The sequence below is a fragment of the Pinus tabuliformis genome, chromosome J, assembly GCF_031772625.1.
Source record: "Pinus tabuliformis cultivar Carrire ecotype Pingquan chromosome J, CPIR1, whole genome shotgun sequence".
Classification (NCBI taxonomy): Eukaryota; Viridiplantae; Streptophyta; class Pinopsida; order Pinales; family Pinaceae; genus Pinus; species Pinus tabuliformis.
Window position 1 is genome coordinate 379,031,727 of NC_142295.1, and position 21,181 is coordinate 379,052,907.

Sequence of the window (21,181 nt, forward strand, 5' to 3'; positions counted from 1 at the left end):
ATGGTCAAAAGAACAAAAGATATATTTATTTTAAAATATTGTTTATCATAACTTTAGTGTGAATTTTAAATTTCTCCAATTACAAATTAGCAAAGAAAATAAACCCTGTATCTAATTTCTAATTAGTAATTTGTTGCATTTAATTAATAATTTGTTGTGATGCAAAAGGACATGACTTTTGGTCTTTTTTATAGCTTTGGGTTAGTAAATATTGGATCTAAGCACAATAGCAAAGCAATTTTGATAAGTTTATTTTATAAATTAAAAACTAAAACAAACAAATTAAATTTAAAAAAACATTCAAACTCTACGAGTTGAAATGTAAATTGATCATGATCTGCAAGAAAATATTCATTATCTTTTGGTGTTGTGAAAGGACTTACATCACAGATAAACAGATGCCATTAAACATAGTTGTTTTTCTATTTTGTGATTATCTTAATAAGGGGGTATAGTTTAATATAATTCATTTATTTGGCATAGCATAGGCATAGGAGGTATGATGACATATAGAATGACAAAAATTGAGATAATTGAAAATAATAAAAAAATGGAGATTGACTATAGCACTTCAAATTACTCTATTTTTTAGTTAGAAATAATGTTTTGGCAGCTTGATTTTATAAAAGTTATTATGTTATTAAACTTTATATGTGGTGACAAGAAAGGCTTGCCTTGGGATAAGCTAATTATTGCAGGTTAACACAACTAGGAGAAATGATGTTACATGTTATAAATTATGAAAGTCATATTCAATTAATAGTGTTTTAAAAAATAGATAAGAGTTCATTTCAATGTGGGAATCTTTTTATTCAAGGAATTTTATTTCTTTGTGATTGGAAGTGTAATCTTTGCATTATGAATACTGAATAATAAAAATATTATAGGAAATTTATAGTTAGTTAAAACTATACATAGTTTAATAGTTATAATTAAATATGAATGGATAAGCAGTATTTAATATTATATGGCTAATTTAAATTATAAAATGTATTATTTGTTTAAACATTAAAGATTAAAGATAGAGTGTGATATTATAATTAAATAAAAACAAATAATAAGAATATTTTTATTTTTTAAAAGTTATTATGTTATTAAACTTTATACTTGGTAACAAGAAAGTAATACAACTGGAAGGAATGATATTACATGTTATGAATTATGAAAGTCATATTCAATTAATACTGTTTTAAATAAGAAATAGATAACAGTTCATTTCAATGTGCGAATCTTTTTATTCAAGGAATTTTATTTCTTTGTAATTGGAAATGTAGTCTTTCCATCATGAATACTGAATAATAAAAATATTATAGGAAATTTATACTTAGTTAAAACTATAAATAATTTAATAGTTATAATTAAATATAAATGAATAAGCAGTATTTAATATTATATGGGTAATTTAAATCATAAAATGCATTATTTATTTAAACAATGCAAGATAGAGTGTGATATTACAATTAAATAAAAATAAATAATAATATTATTTTTAAATTAGATCAGAGATATTGAAATTTAATTAAACATTAGCATAATGAATCAAGAGCCATAGAGACAAAATAAAAAGTGCCAATGCAATTAGATTATTAACTAATAATTAATGCATTAAACATTGGCATAATGAAAAAATATTGGACCAGAGATATTGAAATTTAATTAAACATTAGCATAATGATTCAAGAGCCATAGAGACAAAATAAAAACTGCCAATGCAATTTTTATTAAGTAATAGTTAATGCATTAAACATTAGCATAATGAATCAAGAGCCATAGAGACAAAATAAAAACTGCCAATGCCAATTTTTATTATTAACTAATAATTAATGCAACATTCCACTAGATGAATGTTCACATACAAGATGATCATTAAGAACATAGGATTTGTGCTGTAACATTTTGCCTTCTGTCAATACAATGTCATTTTGTCAGCAATGACAGCAGTTCATTCCAAGTCTGCATGTTTCAAAAATTTCAGTTGAAGGGGATCCCATGGAATTTGCAGAAATTTATGCTTTTTTATACTAACTTAACTGCTGAATTTTAACAAGATCATTTGCAGACTTTCCTAGAATGGCTGCAACTGTGCGTTCAGATGTTACAACTTCAACTGTGCGTTGAGATGTTACAACTTCAACTGTAGTTTTTGTGATAAGCTGACCAGCTGCTGTCACACTGCCAAAGGTGATATACAATGTCAAGGACATTAGCACAGAAATACTGATCAGCAAAAGCACTATGATAGTAGCAATTGACAAAATTTTGCAAATGTTATGTACCTTTCAAATCTGGCAGAAGTCTGTTGACAAAGAATTGGGTCTTCAAACTCAGAGAAATTACCAATACTGTTTATATTGCGATTTGACTGAATTTTGAAACAAAGCATATAGTTAGTTAGTACTGCAGGGGTTCATGTTTGCAGACAGATTTATGGTTGTCACACTGCCAAAGGTGATATACAATGTCAAGGACATTAGCACAGAAATACTGATCAGCAAAAGCATTGTGATAGTAGCAATTGACAAAATTTTCCAAATGTTATGTACCTTTCAAATCTGGCAGAAGTCTGTTGACAAAGAATTGGGTCGTCAAACTCAACTTCAACTGTAGTTTTTGTGATAAGCTGACCTGCTACTGTCACACTGCCAAAGGTGATATACAATGTCAAGGACATTAGCACAGAAATAGTGATCAGTAGCAATTGACAAAATTTTGCAAATGTTATGTACCTTTCAAATCTGGCAGAAGTCTGTTGACAAAGAATTGGGTCTTCAAACTCAGAGAAATTGCCAATAGTGTTTATATTGCGATTTGACTGAATTTTGAAACAAAGCATATAGTTAGTTAGTACTGCAGGGGTTCATGTTTGCAGGCAGATTTATGGTTGTCACACTGCCAAACGTGATATACAATGTCAAGGACATTAGCACAGAAATACTGATCAGCAAAAGCACTATGATAGTAGCAATTGACAAAATTTTGCAAATGTTATGTACCTTTCAAATCTGGCAGAAGTCTGTTGACAAAGAATTGGGTCCTGAAACTCAGAAAAATTGCTAATACTGTTTATATTGCGATTTGACTGAATTTTGAAACAAAGCATATAGTTAGTACTGCAGGGGTTCGTGTTTGCAGGTAGATTTATGGTTAATTATCTTAAATAGAAATTTAATTGAATCAAGGAATCTGCTTTTGTTGTAAGAAATCAAAATCAAAAAGTAGCAACAGAGGGACAGTAGACGAATTGTTGGCAAATGTTGGAAAATGTCAGAGGGAGATCAAGAACTGCATACAAAATTGGTGCAGTTGTTTGCTGTGGATTGCCTGAAATTTCAATCAGTGATTCAGATTTTCCTGGTCTAACTTCAAGAAGATTAACTTTGGCATTAGAATTCTGACCATACAAAGAAAACATGATCAGTAAATAAAGTGTGTTCATAGCAACGCATCAACAATTGAGCTTGTTATTCGAGCATGCAAGAGTCCATGGTTATTTGAGCATTATAAGTTAATGGCATTCTGGTTGAATACTGAGGGTTTGTCTTAGCTATGGTTGGCATGCGCTATGGTGGTCTGATTGGCGGCCAGCTGTTCCTGCTCGAGATGCTGGAAAGTTCAGCTTGGGTTTTACTGTCTTCGTGGCCTTTGGGTTGGTATTGTTACTTGCTTGTCTAGCTTTGCAGTCTGTGTGATTTTTCGTCTGTGGTGGAGTTCCTGGTTGCTCAGATATTGTTACTTGCTTGTTTAGCTCTGCAGTCTGTGCGATTTTTCGTCTGTGGTGGTCTTGTGGGCGGACAACTGTCCCTAGTCGAGATCCTGAAAAGTTACTTGACTTGGGTTTATTGTCTCTTCGTTTCCCTCAAGAGTCCATGGCTATTTGAGCATTATAAGTTAATGGCATTCTGGTTAAATACTGAGGGTTTCTCTTATCTGCATCGCTTTTATGAGCGATATAAGCTAAGTCGAACCAAGGTTTTGGAGGTTGGAAAGGTTGGTTTTGGGGGTGGAAAGGTTTTGGGGTGTTATTGGGGGCTCGCATCGTTGGAGGTGAAGGGCAGGTGGTCCGGTGACTCCCAAGCCGTTATGTAACGTTGGTATGAATCGGACTGTGTTCGCGCCCTTTGGGTTATTATTGGTACTTGGTTGTTTAGGTCTGCAATCTCTACGATTTTTCGTTTGTATTTGTTGTATTGTCTGCGCTGAAAACACAATGCGGTTTTTGCTGGCCCTGATGCTGTGGACTTGTCTTAGCTACATGGGTTTTATGGAAATTTCTGTAAATGTCGGTTTCGACCGCCATTTGGAACGAGACAACCTGAGTCAAGCTATGGAGTGTATTCAAGGTTTTTCGGTTATGGATCTATGGATATTCGACTTTGATATTACTCCTAGAATGGAAGGTTGCTTTGTTGACTAAAGCTGTATAAGACTAAAACACATGCCTAAGATGGCTTGTTGCAGCTTTGCAATGTTGACGAGATCTGTTTTGATTTGCAAAAACAGTTTATTAGAAAGTGAGTATTGTACATACCTCAACCAATTGATCAGTTTCGAAAGCACACTGAGGAAGCTGTTCTCTTTGTAATATTCTAATATTGGCAGCTGTTGTGTGCCTCATATCAGAAGTCGGTATAGCATCCCTGCCAATTAGACAACACAATTTCAAAATAAGATCAACTTGCTGAAACGTACTTTATCATATGCAATCCTATTACTAGTTAGGAACTGTATCTGCGATCAAACTTCAGATTCACGCCAACTAGCTAAACATGAGAGTGCAGAAGGAGAGATCAAAAGTGTGAGGCTACAAAGCCATAAACTTTTGGCACAAAGCCTGTAGCATGTGCTTTTCAATGAGGTCTAATAGAAACATTGGCTGAAAATATTGCAGAATGCTGAGGATGTAGGCAATTAAATGCAAAGAACCGACTAGAAATTTTAGGCACGCGTTTGATAAAAAGTTTTAAGTCCCCTTGCCGAAGTACTCCAAAGTAGCTTCTGCATAGACAACACTGTGTGTGAAGTGCACTTCAAATGATATAAAAAATGAAATGGGTTGAGGTAAACTTACTGCTTGGACATTCTTTATCATCGTTATTTTAAAACGCCAAATAAACCTTATTCTCTGCCCTGTAAACCTTAATTCGACTTAGGAAAAACGCCAAATATTTCCAAATATCGCCGCGGTCAACCCAAAGTCAGCGATCTATCGATCGCTTATAGTCCCCGACAGGGACTAGTAACTATGTGTCATCATCTTTGTTTTTTTATTCTTGAGTCAAATGAATGCAATTAAACTAAAACAGAATGCACACAGAATCCAGAGTAACACGTAGCAAAGTTTTAGAGACATATATGTAAAAGCAAGTGAAACAGAAAATAAACGTACTTTCACGTTGAACTGTGAGCGGCTGTGTTTTAGAAGATAAAGAATTGCAAAAAAGTCATTTCTATCTATATCTGAATCCAACAAAATTTGATGCGGTGCTCCATGCGATGGAAAAATTTGACAACTTAGGTAAGCCAACAGAAATATTTGGGAAAGAATAAACACATGTAACATCATCATGATGCTCTGTGACGAGTTGCATTTTGTATCATCAAGTGCACTTGTTCATGCAAATAAACTAGTTGAGTCAAAACAGTAGTCAAATTATGCAAGACTGAAATAACATGGAAGTGTAGTCTAAAACATCTAAACTCAATTTTGCATCTAATAATATGTTGAGCCATAAATAAAACAAAGATGTTTGGATAAGGTATTTGCAAAAAAACCTGAAATAGTTGCAAACAGAAAGAAGCATCAAATAGTTGCAGATTGCACTTGCCTTATGTGAGCAGGGAAGAACACAATTTCAATATAAGATCAAGCTGCTTAAAGGTGTTTTATCCTATCCAATGCTATTGCTGGTTACAGAGTTGTATTTGCGATCAAACTTCAGATTCACGCTAACTTGAGCCTCCTTCTACCCTGATTGAAGCTGTTTTTCTTCTGATGCATCACCAAGTAAAACAGAACGTCAACAATGCAGCAGAAGATTCAAACTGATATAAAAGTGGTTTCCAACATTAATGCAATTGATATATCTAGCCATTTAGCTAACCAACGTATGCAAAAGGTATCACCCCATAAACCTCGTTCAGACTCCTTTATATTTGTAGATGCAGAATAATGCATTTTATGAAGATATGTACCAATATCATTAACACAATGTAACTTGTATAGGAACTAAGGTGCTAGTTCATATTGATATGTCTGTATTGCTTCAACGTCATTGTTCTTTAAGCAAAAAAGAAAGTGGTCTATTAACGCATTTTGCAATTCATTTGAAGTATAACGAAAATGTAGAAGCATTTCGAACGAGTCAAATAGACAAGCTCCTACAGTATATGAAAATGCATTTAGTCTAAAAAGACCAATTCTTTTTAATACAATATCAATGTTGTTAGGCAAAATGCATTGCAATCTGAATTTGTAATTGTCAACATCTATTATTTCTTCCATTATGTGCAATTGCTTACCAGGGTTGGCTTTTGCAATTGTCTTGTACAGCTTTGCAAAAAAATATTGATGAAGCTAGCAAAAACTGAACATGACTGACATCGATAGCCCACCAAACCCCCCTGAAGCTTCTCAACACCAAAGTGTTTCCCAAAGAACGATGTCCCTTTTTCAACAAAACTACCAATGCAAACATTTGCAGTTTCGTTGAAAAAGGGAGATCGTTCTTTGGGAAAGACTTTGGCGTTGAGAAGCTTCACGGGGGTTTGGTGGCGTGATCTGACATATATACATTTAAATATAGATATGTAAAAAGAGGAGATATATATAGTAAACATTAATATTTTAAATAGCAAATAGCATATTTGTATAGTTGCCATACATACATTTTCAAAGCAAGCGGTTGGGTTGCCCTTCCTAATTGAGTTATGTGGTCTATTTCTTCAGTTGTTTGTTTTCCTTTTCCAGGATTTATGCTATGTTATAGAATAGGAACATATATTTATTTCAATTTCAAAGAGCATATAGAAGTAAAGAGTTAACAAGGAACATTAAAACCATAGAACCATACATATGTAAAGATAGAATGGCTATATACTAAACATTAACATTCTAAATACAAATTGGCATATTTGTATAGTTGTTATAGACATACCTTGCTGAACATTATCATTCTGAATACAAATCAGCATATTTGTATAGTTGTCATAGACGTACCTTTGCAAAACAAGTGGTTGGCTTGCCCTTTCTAATTGCGCTATGGATTCTATTTCTTCAATTGTTTCGTTTCGTCTCTGAAGATTTAGGCTATGTTATAGAATACTAACATATATCTAGTGCAAACTAGAAGAAGAAACTGAATAAGAACATTAAAACCATAGAACCATACATATGTAAAAATAAAAATAGAATGCATATATAGTAGACATTAATATTCTAAATACAAATTACCATTTTTGTGTAGTTCTCATAGACATAGCTTTGCAAAACAAGTGATTTGTTTGCGCTTTCTAATTGGCTTATGCATTCTATTTCTTGAATTGTTTCATTTCCTTTTTCAAGTTTTATGCTATGTTATACAATAGCAAGACATATTTAGTACAAGTCAAAAGAACATATGAAAGTAAAACTTGAACAAGAAGACAAGATCCATGATCCATGGAAAAGGAAAGGCAAAAAGAATATATTGTGTTTGTTTATGTTGCATGTTGTTGTTCTTTTTTCTTGGTTGTTCTGTTCAATTGAAAAGGGTTTTACTAGTAGAATCTGCATGCATAAATAGATGGGGTCATATCTGCAAATTTATGATAGGATAGTTCTGTTCATTAATTGAAAAGGCTGTGTCTGGCATAAGTTGCATTGATCAATACAGAACGCCATATATGCAAATGTAGAATAGAATGCATAGTATGTATGCAGTTATCACTTCGTTTACGACAAAAAGATATTGTAGTATGCTTTAGTAAAATAGATATGATAAAAGCAATGAGATATTGCAAAAATGTCAAAATTTGGAATTTTGTAAACTGTTTCATGTGTGTATCATAGGTCAAGGACAAGAGATATTATATCATGGTCAGACCAATATGCATCCAATACGAAAATTTTATAGTTTATATTGCCTAGATTTGCCCAAACATGGTCAATCAATGATTTGTACATGCTATTAGTTTTGTCAACTAGGAAATGAAGATTGTAGTTTTGCATGTAGGTTTCTAGCTGCTTTGTTTTTTGATTGCAATGCACCATATCAATATTCAAGTCCCCTAGTATAACTATGATATTGTTTAGATCTAACTGGTAAAAGGACTTTGCAATGACGTTGAGGATATTGTTTAGGTTTGCATGTGGCAATGCATATATATTGAGTATTGCAATTTCTAATGTGTCAACTTTTATTTTTGCAAACAATGCTTCTACAAAGCAGTCTTCAAAATGGGTATGTTCAAGGATAACGATATTTTCCTTTATCAATATCATTACTTCATGCTTAATGCAACTTGAGATGCAATTGAAATTTTTGAAGTCTTCATTTAAGTCGAACTAAGGTATACGGGGCAGAAAGGGTTGGGGGTCTTATTACGCACTTTGCATGGTTCGAGGCGAATGGCACGTGGCGCATGTGAGGGGCACGTGGTTGCATGCGGTCTGGTGGTCTGATCGGCAGCCAGTGTCCATCCTCGAGATGCTGGAATGTTCAGCTTCTGTTTTACTGTCTTCGCAGCATTTGGGTTGGTATTGTTACTTGCTTATTTAGCTATGCAGTCTATGCGATGTTTGGTCTGCGGTAGAGTTCCTGTGGTAAATGTCTGCGTGAAGCTATGATTCTTAGTTGTATTGTTTAGAGGTTAAGTTCGGCTACTGCATTATAAGTTAACGGCATTTGGATATGGTTATACTATATGGATCTAAACAGAATTCAAGGATCAAGGAACCCAAACAAGGCATTGAGAACCAGATACGAGCAATGCATAAGCATAATTCCATAATGCTTCTCAACAAGATCCATCATTATAGGACACTGCAGGTATGATCCATATAAATGATGAACATGTAATATATTCAAAGGGCAGGTTTGGCAAACACAGCAACAATCTGCCTAAGCAAATTGTCCCAAGACTATTGCCAATTGTCGCATGTGAAAGAAGATGCCCAAAAATCACAGATCTTTGATGATTCACAAATTGTGGTGAATTCGATGAATGCAACAAATTGATTGGATAATTATAAACTTCAACCTATATTTCAGGAGATTCGACTTCGTTAAACAGAGTATTTGACACATTATGTTTGAACATGTTTACAAAGACAGGAACATGGAAACTGATGGACTGTCAAAAGCAAGATTACACTTGGTAGCATGAGCTTGGCTGATTCAACAGAGACTGGAAGGACAGCTAATGGAATGTTTTTTAAATGCCAATATCTATGTATAATTTTTTATGCCACTGTTTATGAACATATCTAGGACCTGATTCTTCATGAGACAAAACTGGTTTCAAATCTCTGATGTATGTCAGAATGACCATGACAGGGCTGTTATCAGATAAAACTCGCTTCAAAGCTTCGATATATGTTAGAATGACTATGATATGGCTGTCATATTGACATTTTTGGAAACTGTTTATGAAACAAGATATGTTCCCATCAATACTTTTATCACTTCGTATGCTTAAGCATATATGTGAAATGCAGGAACATATATAATAAATGTAATTTTGTTTTCATAATAAAATATTTTTTTCTGTCTGAGCAGAATAAGGTAGTTGAACATCATATCAGAACCAATCTGGTTATAACTAGCTAACATGACATTTTAATCTAAGGTTTAAATAGACAAAATGTCTTGATTCATCATTATACGGAGCTAGTTGCATGCATTACTCAACTTCTACTTGTTGGGATCATCTCAAATAATATTGTTGTTATGATTATAACAATTGATAATATTAATATTAATATTAATGTAAACACAAAATAAACAATGACAATTTCAGATTTGAATTCCAATATAATTGAATGACAGAAAATATCTAAATGACTGAATACAGCTTAAATATCTATGTTTTTTAAAACAATCATAGAGTAATTCGACTATAAATCTAGAGTAACTGAACCATAAACCTACACAATGCAAAAATTAAAAGCCTAACAAATTCACAAAAAGCAATTAATACAAAAATTGACAAAAAGCAATTAGTTGAATAACGGCGTACCTGGAACAAAGCCGACTATTCAAATTGCTTCTCGTCTAGACCATATTCATGCACAACAGAGCCTGTACCAAGAACCACAGCTTCACCTAGGCCATCTCGGCCCAAATCACAAGGAAGTCACATGGTGCTCGAAACTGACATTTACGGGAATTTGCATAAAACCCATGCAGGTAACAGAAACCCTCAACGTGACAGAAAAGCTTATAATTTTCGCAAACGAAACATTTCATCCAATATATAAGCAACAACAAACGAACAACATCTAGTACCAATATAGCAAACCTTGAATTCAACACTTGTTAACAAACCAAATGAACTTAACATTAACTAAATGAACTTAACAAAGTTGTTAACAAAGCAACTTTGCGTTCTAGGAGTAATATCAGAGTCGAATATTCATACATCCATAACAGAATTACAAACTTGAACAAACATTAAGGACCAAAGTAAACATATACATAAATTATACGAGCGAAAAACGTTGAATACACGCCTAAGATAGCAAAACCGTGCAGTTACAAAACAAACTGCAATCTTCAATATTTTAACATTTCAAACAGTTCAAAATCCCCAATTTATTTAGATGTTCATGTGCAAAAACAGTTCAAACTACAAAACACTGTGACTCAATCTGTACCAAGAACCATAGCTTCGCCCAGGTCCACTCGGTTCAAATGATAACGAAGCGACATCGTGGCTGAAACCCAAATTTACAGAATTTTCCATAAAACCTATGCAGCTAACAGAAACCCACAGTATCACGACAGCCAGCAACCGCATCGGTCAACCCAAAGTCAGCGATCTATCAATCGCATATAGTCCCCAGCAGGGATGACGGAGTAACTAGACTATAAACCTAGAGTAACTGGACCATAAACCTACACAACGCAAAAATTAAAACACTAACAAATTGACAAAAAGCAAGCAATACAAAAATTGACAAAATGCAATTAGTAGAATAACACCGTACCTGCAACGAAGTCGAGCGTCCGAATTCCTTCTTGTCTAGAGCATATGCATGCACAACGCAACCTATGCCACTACCATGAGAAAATGTGCAAATGACGTAATTGGTTAACGAAGTCTGCACACAAAATCCTCAGTATTCAACCAGAATGCCATTAACTTATAATGCTCAAATAGCCATGGACTGTTCCATGCAGGTAACAGAAACTCTCAGTATTTAACTAGAATGCCATTAACCTATAATGCTCAAATAACCATGGACTGTTCCATGCAGCTAACAGAAACTCTCAGTATTTAACCAGAATGCCATTAACTTATAATGCAGTAGCCGAACTTAACGTCTAAACAATACAACCAAGAATCACAGCTTCACGCAGACATTTAGCCAAATTTCCATAAAACCGATGCAACTAAGACAAACCCTCAGTATTCAACCAGAATGCCATTAACTTATAATGCTGAAATAACCATGCACTCTTGCATCCAAGTAACAGAAACCCTCAGTATTTAACCAGAATGCCATTAACTTATAATGCAATAGCTGAACTTACCAAAGCGACAGCACACAGTCGAGCGATAGAAGCTGCATCTGGAACAACACAACCGCAACCAAACGTTTGCGACAGGGTTAACCGAACAGCCAGGAACCGCATTGTGTTTTGACCGCAGACAATACAACAAATACAAAGGAAAAATCGCAGAGACCGCACAGCTAAACAACCAAGCAACAATAATAATCCAAATGCCATTAACTTATAATGCAGTATCGAACTTAACCTGTAAACAATACAACTAAGAATCACAGCTTGACGCAGACATTTACCGAAATGTCCATAAAACCCATGTAGCTAAGACAAGCCCTCAGTATTAAACCAGAATGCCATTAACTTATAATGCTCAAATAACCGCATTGTGTTTACAGCGCAGACAATACAACAAATACAAAACAAAAATCGCACAGACCGCAGAGCTAAAGAACCAAGTAACAATAACAACCCAAAGCCGCGAACAGGGTAAAAGCCAAATAACCATGAACTGTTGCATGCACATAACAGAAATGCTCAGTATTTAACCAGATTGCCATAGAGTAGCAGAACTTACGAAAGGCACACCCAGCAGGCAGGAACCCCAGCGCAGACGAAAAATCGCACAGACTGCAGAGCTAAACAACCAACGAACAATACCCGAGCACGCAGGAACTTGAGTGCAGACGAAAAATAGCACAGAGTGCAAATCTAAACAAGCAACTAACAATACCAATCCAAAGGCCGCGAAGACAGTAAAACCCAAAGGCCGCGAACACACTAAAACCCAAGCCGAACTTTCCAGCATGTCGACGAGCAACAGCTGGCCGCCGACAAGACCACCATAGCGCATGCCGACCACAACTAAGACAAACCCTCACTATTCAACCAGAATGCCATTAACTTATAATGCTCAAATAACCATGGACACTTGCATGCACGTAAGACAAAACTGCAGTATTCAACCAGAAGACAAACCCTCAGTATTCACAATAATAATCCAAATTCCATTAACTTATAATGCAGTAGCCGAACTTAACCTCTAAACAATACAACTAACAATCATAGCTTCACGCAGACATTTACCGCAGGAACTCTATCGTAGACCAAACATCGCACAGACTGCAGAGCTAAAGAAGCAAGTAACAATACCAACCCGAATGCCGCGAAGACAGTAAAACACAAGCCAAACATTCCAGCATCTCGAGGACGGACACCTGGCCGCCGATCAGACCACCAGACCGCATGCAACCACGTGCCCCTCGCGCGCCACGTGCCATTTGCCTCGAACCATGCGAAGCGCGTAATAAGACCCCCAACCCTTTCCGCCCCGTAAACCTTAGTTCAACTTAGGAAATATGCCAAATGTTTCCAAAAATCGCGTCCGTCAACCCATGGACAAACCCTCAGTATTGAACCAGAATGCCGTTAACTTAAAATGCTCAAATAACCATGGACACTTGCATGCACGTAAGACAAAACCCCAGTATTCAACCAGAAGACAAACCCTGAGTATTCACAATAATAATCCAAATGCCATTAACTTATAATGCAGTAGCCGACCTTAACCTCTAAACAATACAACTAACAATCATAGCTTCACGCAGACATTTACCCAAATTTGCATAAAACACATGCAGCTAAGACAAAACCTCAGTATTCAACCACAATTCCATTAACTTATAATGCTCAAACAGCCATGGACTCTTGCATGCAGCTAACACAACAGCCAGGAACCGCATTGTGTTTTCACTGCAGACAATAGAACAAATAGAAAGGAAAAATCGCACAGACCGCGCAGCTAAACAACCAAGTAATCATAATAACCCAAAGGCCGCGAACAGCGTAAAACCCAAATAGCAATGAACTCTTGCATGCAGGTAACAGAAACCCTGAATATTTAACCAGAATCGCATACAGTGGCCGAACTTACCAAAGTCACACCGAGCAGACAGGAACCCCACCGCAGACGACAAATCGCATAGACTGCAGAGCTAAACAAGCAACTAACAATACCCGAGCAGGCAGGAACTTCACCGTAGACGAAAAATCGCACAGACTGCAGAGCTAAACAAGCAAGTAACAATACCAACCCAAACGCTGCAAAGACAGTAAAACCCAAAGGCCGCGAAGATAGTAAAACCCAAGCCGAACTTTCCAGCATGTCGAGCAGGAACAGCTGGCCGCTGATCAGACCACCATACCGCATGCCCACGACAGCCAAGACAAACCCTCAGTATTCAACCACAATGCCATTAACTTATAACCTTGAACTAACCATGGACTCTTGCATGCACGTAAGAGAAACCCTCAGTATCTAACCAGAAGACAAACCCTGAGTATTCAACTAGAATTCCATCGACTTTTGCATGCAGGCCACACAGTAGCCGAACTCACCAAACCCACACCGAGCAGGCAGGAACTCGACTAGAGACGAAAAATCGCACAGACTGCAAGCAACAATACCCGGGCAGGCAGCACCTCCACCGCAGACCAAACATCGCACACAACAATACCAACCCAAATGTCGCGAAGACAGTAAAACACAAAGCCGACGTTCCAGCATCTCGAGGACGGACACCTGGCCGCCGATCACACCACCAGACCGCATGCAACCACGTGCCCCTCACACGCGCCACGTGCCATTCGCCTCGAACCATGCGAAGCGCGTAATAAGACCCCCAACCACTGCCCCCCCGCAAACCTTAATCCGACTTAGGAAAACCATGAAATATTTCCAAATATCGCCACGGTCAACCCAAAGTCAGCGATCTATCGATCGCTTATAGTCCCCGGCAGGGACTAATAATATTTCTATATATGGGATGCATTTATATTTGATGCCAAACAAGACATTAAGAAAATCAATTCCCAGAAGAAAGAGGAAGGTCAATGGGGTTTAAACAACATCGTGAAATTTGGATGGGCACTAGTTATAAAGAGTTTCTAGCAAGTTATATTCAGATCTGGTCTGTTGCAACAAATCATTAAGAAAAACAATCTAAGAAATCTAAATCTGTCACTTCATGAATGGATTATGGGACCGAGACTCCACCAAAAAATGGTTCATACATATGGTATTGCTTCATGAAATTAAAATAGTGGCTTCTCCGTAATCTGTGCTGGGAGATTGGTTTGGGAGTTGCAGTGGAAATAGTGATGGATCCAATTAGAGGTTTTCAGGGAAATCACTCTGCCTATTGTTATCAGCCAGTGCCTTCACGACATGAGTAAAATTTGCCTAATTCAAATTCAGATGATAGGGATCCAAAATATCTATATTCTACTTGGATAAGCTCTACTGAGTTGGGATTAAATGGAGGCTTAGCAGAGATATGGGAAAAATATATTTTTAATTTGTACATGGCGAAGATCTCTTTCAGGGATAAGGCTGATTTGTTTAAATGGGACGGGAGGTTAGTGCAGGAATTATCTCTATTGAAGAAGTCTACAAACATATAACTCTTGATCAACCGGGTTCAATGGAAAAATGGCGGTTTCTGAAGGTATGGTCTTGGCATATGTGCCTTTGAAACTCAAATATTTCGGATGGCTGGTGTGGCAAAACAATATTCTCACATGGAAGAATCTATGCGAGTAGGGTTTCAACGGGCCTTGTAGATGCATTATGTGTTGGGGAAGAATCTATGCAAGTAGGGTTCCAACAGGCCTTGTAGATGCATTATGTGTTGGGAAGAATCTATGCAAGTAGGGTTTCAACATGCCTTATAAATGAACTATGTGTTGAGGTGAATGTGAGAAATTCCCAAATTTATTTTTCAATTACCAATATGCCATGACCACTTAAATTTGTGTTTTATGAAAATTAAACATCAATGCATGGTGAGTCTATATATTTATTGAAGAATTCTATAAAGAGTGGAAGTCAAAATATAAGGAAGTCAAAACACTTCTTTCCTTTATTTTTGAAGTGCATCGGGAGATGCAAGAATGCTGTCATAATTGATATATCTTATATCATATTGAGATAAAAATTGTAACAATATCTACACATATTTCAATAAATATAGATATGTGGTAATAAAGGAAATAAAAAAAATTTATATCCAAAAAAAACTGACAACCTATGTGGCTGTGGAGCTTAATCTCGGAGCTATATGATTATTTCAATTGGAACTTAAACAATTGACTGGATTAACGAAAAATCAATGGGGGCTTAAAAAGTCTTCTTTCAAACCTCCATTATTAATGGACTAGATACAAAGAATCAGAACTTCGACGGGGTTCTACAACGTATCATTTTTCCATATATACAAGGAGCAAAATATTATTGCTAACGCTCTATCGAAGTTAGGACTAACAGTCCATATGGGAGAGATCAATCAATTGCTCTACTTTTTACTTGGGCAGACTTCAAAGCTCTCACAATATTTCTTATACATGAGTTCTTTTAATAATGTTAATAATAGATCGTGTGTCCTGAGCTTAAGTTGATTGCAGATTTTCGGAATATTTGAGAATCGGACCGACATAGGTATGGTAAAAAAATTGATCACGCTCATGTCCATCTGATAGGAATCTGCAATCTACTTAAGGATGCCCGATCGTATGACATGATGAGAACTTATTTATGAATATCAGATATATGTAAGTTGATTTTAATACAAATTTTTTTGATCTTTTGATTTTATAAAAAAAAATTTACAGTAAAATAAGTTTAATGCATGATTTACACCCAAAATCTTGATATTGATATTTATTTATTTACAAAATAGTTCACAAAGATGCTAGAGGAATAGCTTCAGTGGTAGCTAGCCAGTTTAATTCCTCTTTCTCATGTTTTATTATGAGATGACATGTTAATTTATATGGGAAAAATTGGACTACTTGAAAATAGTGATAAGTAATTGGGTAGAAAAATAAAAATTTAATGGCCACAAAAGAAGGTATGCACATTCAGATAAGAATGGGGACAACAATGACAGAAGCAAAAAGCATTGATATGCTAAGATAGAGCTTTACACTCATTGTCAGCCCAGCAATACAACAGCACAGATAAGTACCTTGAAAAAACTTCTTGGTTTATTTATTTTTTATATGATTTTGTATATGGTCTTGTATAAAAAAGACATTTGATATATTACTGTATATGGAGAAAATTCTAAAAAATATGTGTATTTTTTTTTGGCTCATCGTGAGAATCTGAGAAATATCTAGATAACGACACACTCAGTGAATAGAAACATATATTTAGTTTCCTGATCAGTCAGATAAGGGATATACTATTAAAACTATGATGATGTTTATGTTTATCATATAAGCATATATTTAGTTTCCCGATCAGTCAGATAAGGGATATACTATTAAAACTATGATGATGTTTATGTTTATCATATGTATTGTTTTAATATAATACAAAACCAGGGTTTTTTTTTACTGAAAAAAATAACAATTAATAATTTGATAAAAAATTTGGATATCATGATATTAAAAAAAATAATGACAATTTTTGTGATTCCATCGTTCTCATAATCAGAACAATTTTCTAAAATAAAAATTTATGATATCCAATCTTCCAAAATTACACATTCACTAAAAAAAAATAGTTTACAGAGATGGGAAGAAATTACATTTGGGTCGCCTTGATTGCGTTTTAGGTGCTGCTGAATTTCCTTCTCCGTTTTCTCCCAGTGTGGTAACTCCATTTGAATTCATCGATCTCCACCCATTCTTTGCCAAATTTCGCTTATATTTCGGATGGGTTACATCGCTAATGGCTGAGATCGCCGCTTATTATAATGCTATTTTTTTGGAGGGTTTTCTTGTGGGTTTTTCTGGTCAAAATCCCGTAGCAATTTATTGGAATCGCAAGTTTGATAGCTAGTTTCTGCACAATCAAAGCATCCCAGGGGTTTTTCAGGGTGCTGAATCCAAATATACAGTTAAAAAACCATTTTAAATAATACAAATCAAAGTTTAACCTCCAAAAAATTGCATTATAGACCACTCCTATCAAAAGTAAAACTCATTGGCTGCATAAAAACCCAGATTTATATAACTACCAACGCTTTTTTCAAAGGAAAAAAGCGATATATATTATATGAAGTATATAAAATCTGAATAATACATTTTTTCTCTGTTGTGCAAGAACAGAGATATGATCCCCTCTGTATATAAGAACAAAAAGCCTATATCAGAAAAACAATTGACTCTGTATTCGACTTTGATAAATTCTGATATCAAAAACTCCAAAGAGAGGACGGCTGCCATGCAAATTCTTTACAAATCTGGAAGGGCAAAATCAGATATCTGATAATGGACATCATCAGATACAATGTCGAGATGCCAAAATTCTGAAGAAGAGAAGAGTCCCTTTTTAGAAAGACCGTCTGCTGTACTGTTTTCTTCCCTATTGATATGTTGAATTGAGCAATTCTCTAGGCAGGACCAATAGAACTGTATCCTATCTCTCCAGCCAGACAGATGATGAGCCTGAATGCAGTTTTTCTGAATGCAGTTTTTCTGGTTAACCGAATCAACCCATAGCTTTGAATCACCATAAAAATCCATCTGCTGAATATCAAGGAATATGCAAAATTTCAGAAGGCCAGAGAGAGCCATAGCTTCCGCCATATTATTAGATCCCTGACCCCCATGCCAATAAGCAGAGAATTGAGAACTTTCAGAAATAAATATGTAGAAGCCGCATCCGCATTGACCCTGTTGAGCTGCCCCATCGAAAAAGGCAGAAGGCTGATGAGGACGAACATAAGAAAGCCTGTCTGAGGATGATATTATTCTCTTAGCTGGTTCCTGAGGGAAAGATTCAGCATAAACAGTAATTTGATCGATAACCTTAGCTGGGGAAAATTTGGAATGATTAAAAATGCAGGAGTTTCGCCCTTTCCATATAAACCATAATGCTAAGATGCCAATTCTGCGCCAAAATTTCTTTTTCTTGCTGCAATCCATAAGCCACTCCTGAATCGATACCAGCCTGTCAATCTTGAAACCATAGGCATGTTCTAAATCTCGCCATATATGAGTTGACTGCTTGCATTTCAGAAAGATGTGGAGGTTCGATTCCGCCTCTTCCCTGCATAAAGAACAAACATTAGGACCAAACCAACCTCTCTTCAATAAATTTTCCCACGTCAAATTCCGGTTATGAAAAACGAGCCAGGCAAACAGGATCATCTTCATAGGACAGCCGTCCTTCCAGAAAATGAGGGGAAAAGACGGGGACCAGGAGGGCTGTTGCCCAATGATCAGCTGATATAAACCTTTGACAGATATATTATTCGGATCACCCGAAATGTCCCAAGCAAGACAATCGGAGTCTCTCGTACAGGTAATGCCCCCATTTTGAAGACTACGGACGACAGCAAGCCACCTCTGTTCACTACCAACGCTCGTTACCAAGTAGACTCAGAGCCGAGGAATTTCAACATGAAAAAGGGAGCGAGGCTGAAGCACTGGAATACCCTTTTTAAGTATTTTCTGTATAATATTGTAACCTGAATGCGTTGACTCTGTAGACATTCTTTTACAAATTTCGTATGAATTTGAAACTCTTTGATTATTGAAATATAGAATTATTCAAAGATAAATTGAATTTTAAAATCTTTTATAATATAAAATGATGATAGTGTTATGATTGAATTCCAGGTCCACAATTTATTCCAAATAAAAAAATGCTATAAAAATATGTTGTTAGATGTTGCTATGCTGTTGTTATTTGTATTTATTTGTGCAGATTTTATGTTTTTGAAATGGTTTTGATTATTCAAATCATAATATAGAATTATTTAAAGATAAATTGAATTTTAAAATCCTTTTATAATATAAAATGACGAGTGTTATGATTGACTTCCAGCTCCAGTTTATTTTAAATAAAAAAGATTGTTACAAAAATATATTACTATGCTGCTGTCTTTTGCATTTATTTATGCAGATTTTATGTATTCAATTGCTATAGAGTAAAATTTATATGCCAAATTCAACGTATTTAATAGATTGGTTAATTTTACTTCATTTCAAGAATCAAATTTGAAAGAAGAGTTATGTTTTAATTTGAAAGATTAATTTTATTTTAATGGTTTATTATTACCAAGTTAATTTTTATTTTTTTTTATAAAATGAAAAATAATTTTAAATATATATTTTACACATCACATTTTTTTAACGTGTAAAATTTTGTATATTTAAAAAAAAAAATTTATTCACAAATCACAATTTTAAATACACTTAAATATTACAATCTATATAAATATTATAGGGAGTGAATTTACATAGAGTGAATTTAAAAAGAAAATTCCACCGAACCCCTTACTTTTTCTTTCTTTTTCTTTTTTTTTTGTTCAAAAGGTGGAAAAACCTATCAAACTCAGTTTGTCAAACCAACAGTGAAGACAGCCATCTCTGGCTGCTATGCGCGAATGTCAGTTGACACATCACTGTTATCAAGGAAAACCACGCCACCTGAAATAACCCGCTGGTGGTCCGTAAGGGAGCAGGCTTTCACTCCTGCCAGATGCCTCTGGGTCTTGGGCCGTTAACCTGTTTCCTTACGTCCGAGGAAGATGAGCTCTTAGCCAAGCAGAAGCAGTTATAGGGCATACTCCAGGCCCATAACGCCTTACTTATATACCATATACGAGCTATACTAAGGGAATTAAATGAGACCATTTAGTCTTTCATTTTATGGATCCATCATCTTTCAAATATAATGAAAATTAATTTTTTCTTAGAGAATAAGTGATCCAAAATATAGTATTATTTTATAAATATTACAATAATATCTAATTTTAAAAAATAACTATCTAAAACTTCCAACAATATAATTTTCCATGAATTTTTTTTTTTTTTTTTTCTTAAAAATTATAAAGAAAACATATATGCATCAATATGTAAAACACTATAAGCAAAAGAACACAATATATTTTTGTTAACACAAATGAATGAACACAATATATTTTTGTTAACACAAATGAATGAATATTAATTATTTTAAGTTGAATTTTCCATAATAAAAAATTAAATCTATATTGAATTAATTTTAATTTCTAACACTTATTATGATGGCTTAATATGTAAAAATATTATAAAAAATGGCTTTACCTTGTTATATAAAAATATTTATTTTAAATTTAACAAATATTTTTTTTTCAAATTTTTATTTACGTTACAAATAGTAACATTATGTACTTTATCCTAAATTAAGAACTTTCTAAAACACGATTACAACTTCACTTTTAATCCTGGCTCGACCTCTAATACCAAATCTAGAATTTACATAAACTTACAGGGTACGTTTCACAGTTGTGTGACATATAATGAATCACATAAAATTGCCATGTAACATACAAATTTCGAGTTCAAATTTTGATTTCTTTCAAAACTACAATAAAATATGCATTATTTGGAGGGAATCCAAATTTTAAATTTCAGATTTCATGTGAACCTGCAATTCTGGATTTGGTGGTGAGCGAGTATATAAATTAACCACTGGGTTA

At 34.9% G+C, this 21,181-nt stretch overlaps 1 protein-coding gene across 1 annotated transcript; it reads right to left on the minus strand.

Annotated features, from left to right (window-relative positions):
* Nucleotides 1–17,945: 17,945 nt before the first annotated feature.
* Nucleotides 17,946–18,863, minus strand: LOC149227321 (uncharacterized). The gene has a single exon (XM_089380463.1). It carries the CDS (start codon nt 18,861–18,863, stop codon nt 17,946–17,948), a length of 918 nt encoding a protein of 305 aa, XP_089236589.1.
* Between the last annotated feature and the right edge of the window lie 2,318 nt (nt 18,864–21,181).

Excerpts from the sequence above, each read along its gene's own strand:
- LOC149227321 (XM_089380463.1), bottom strand. The coding sequence starts at position 18,863 with ATGATCCTGTTTGCCTGGCTCGTTTTTCATAACCGGAATTTGACGTGG.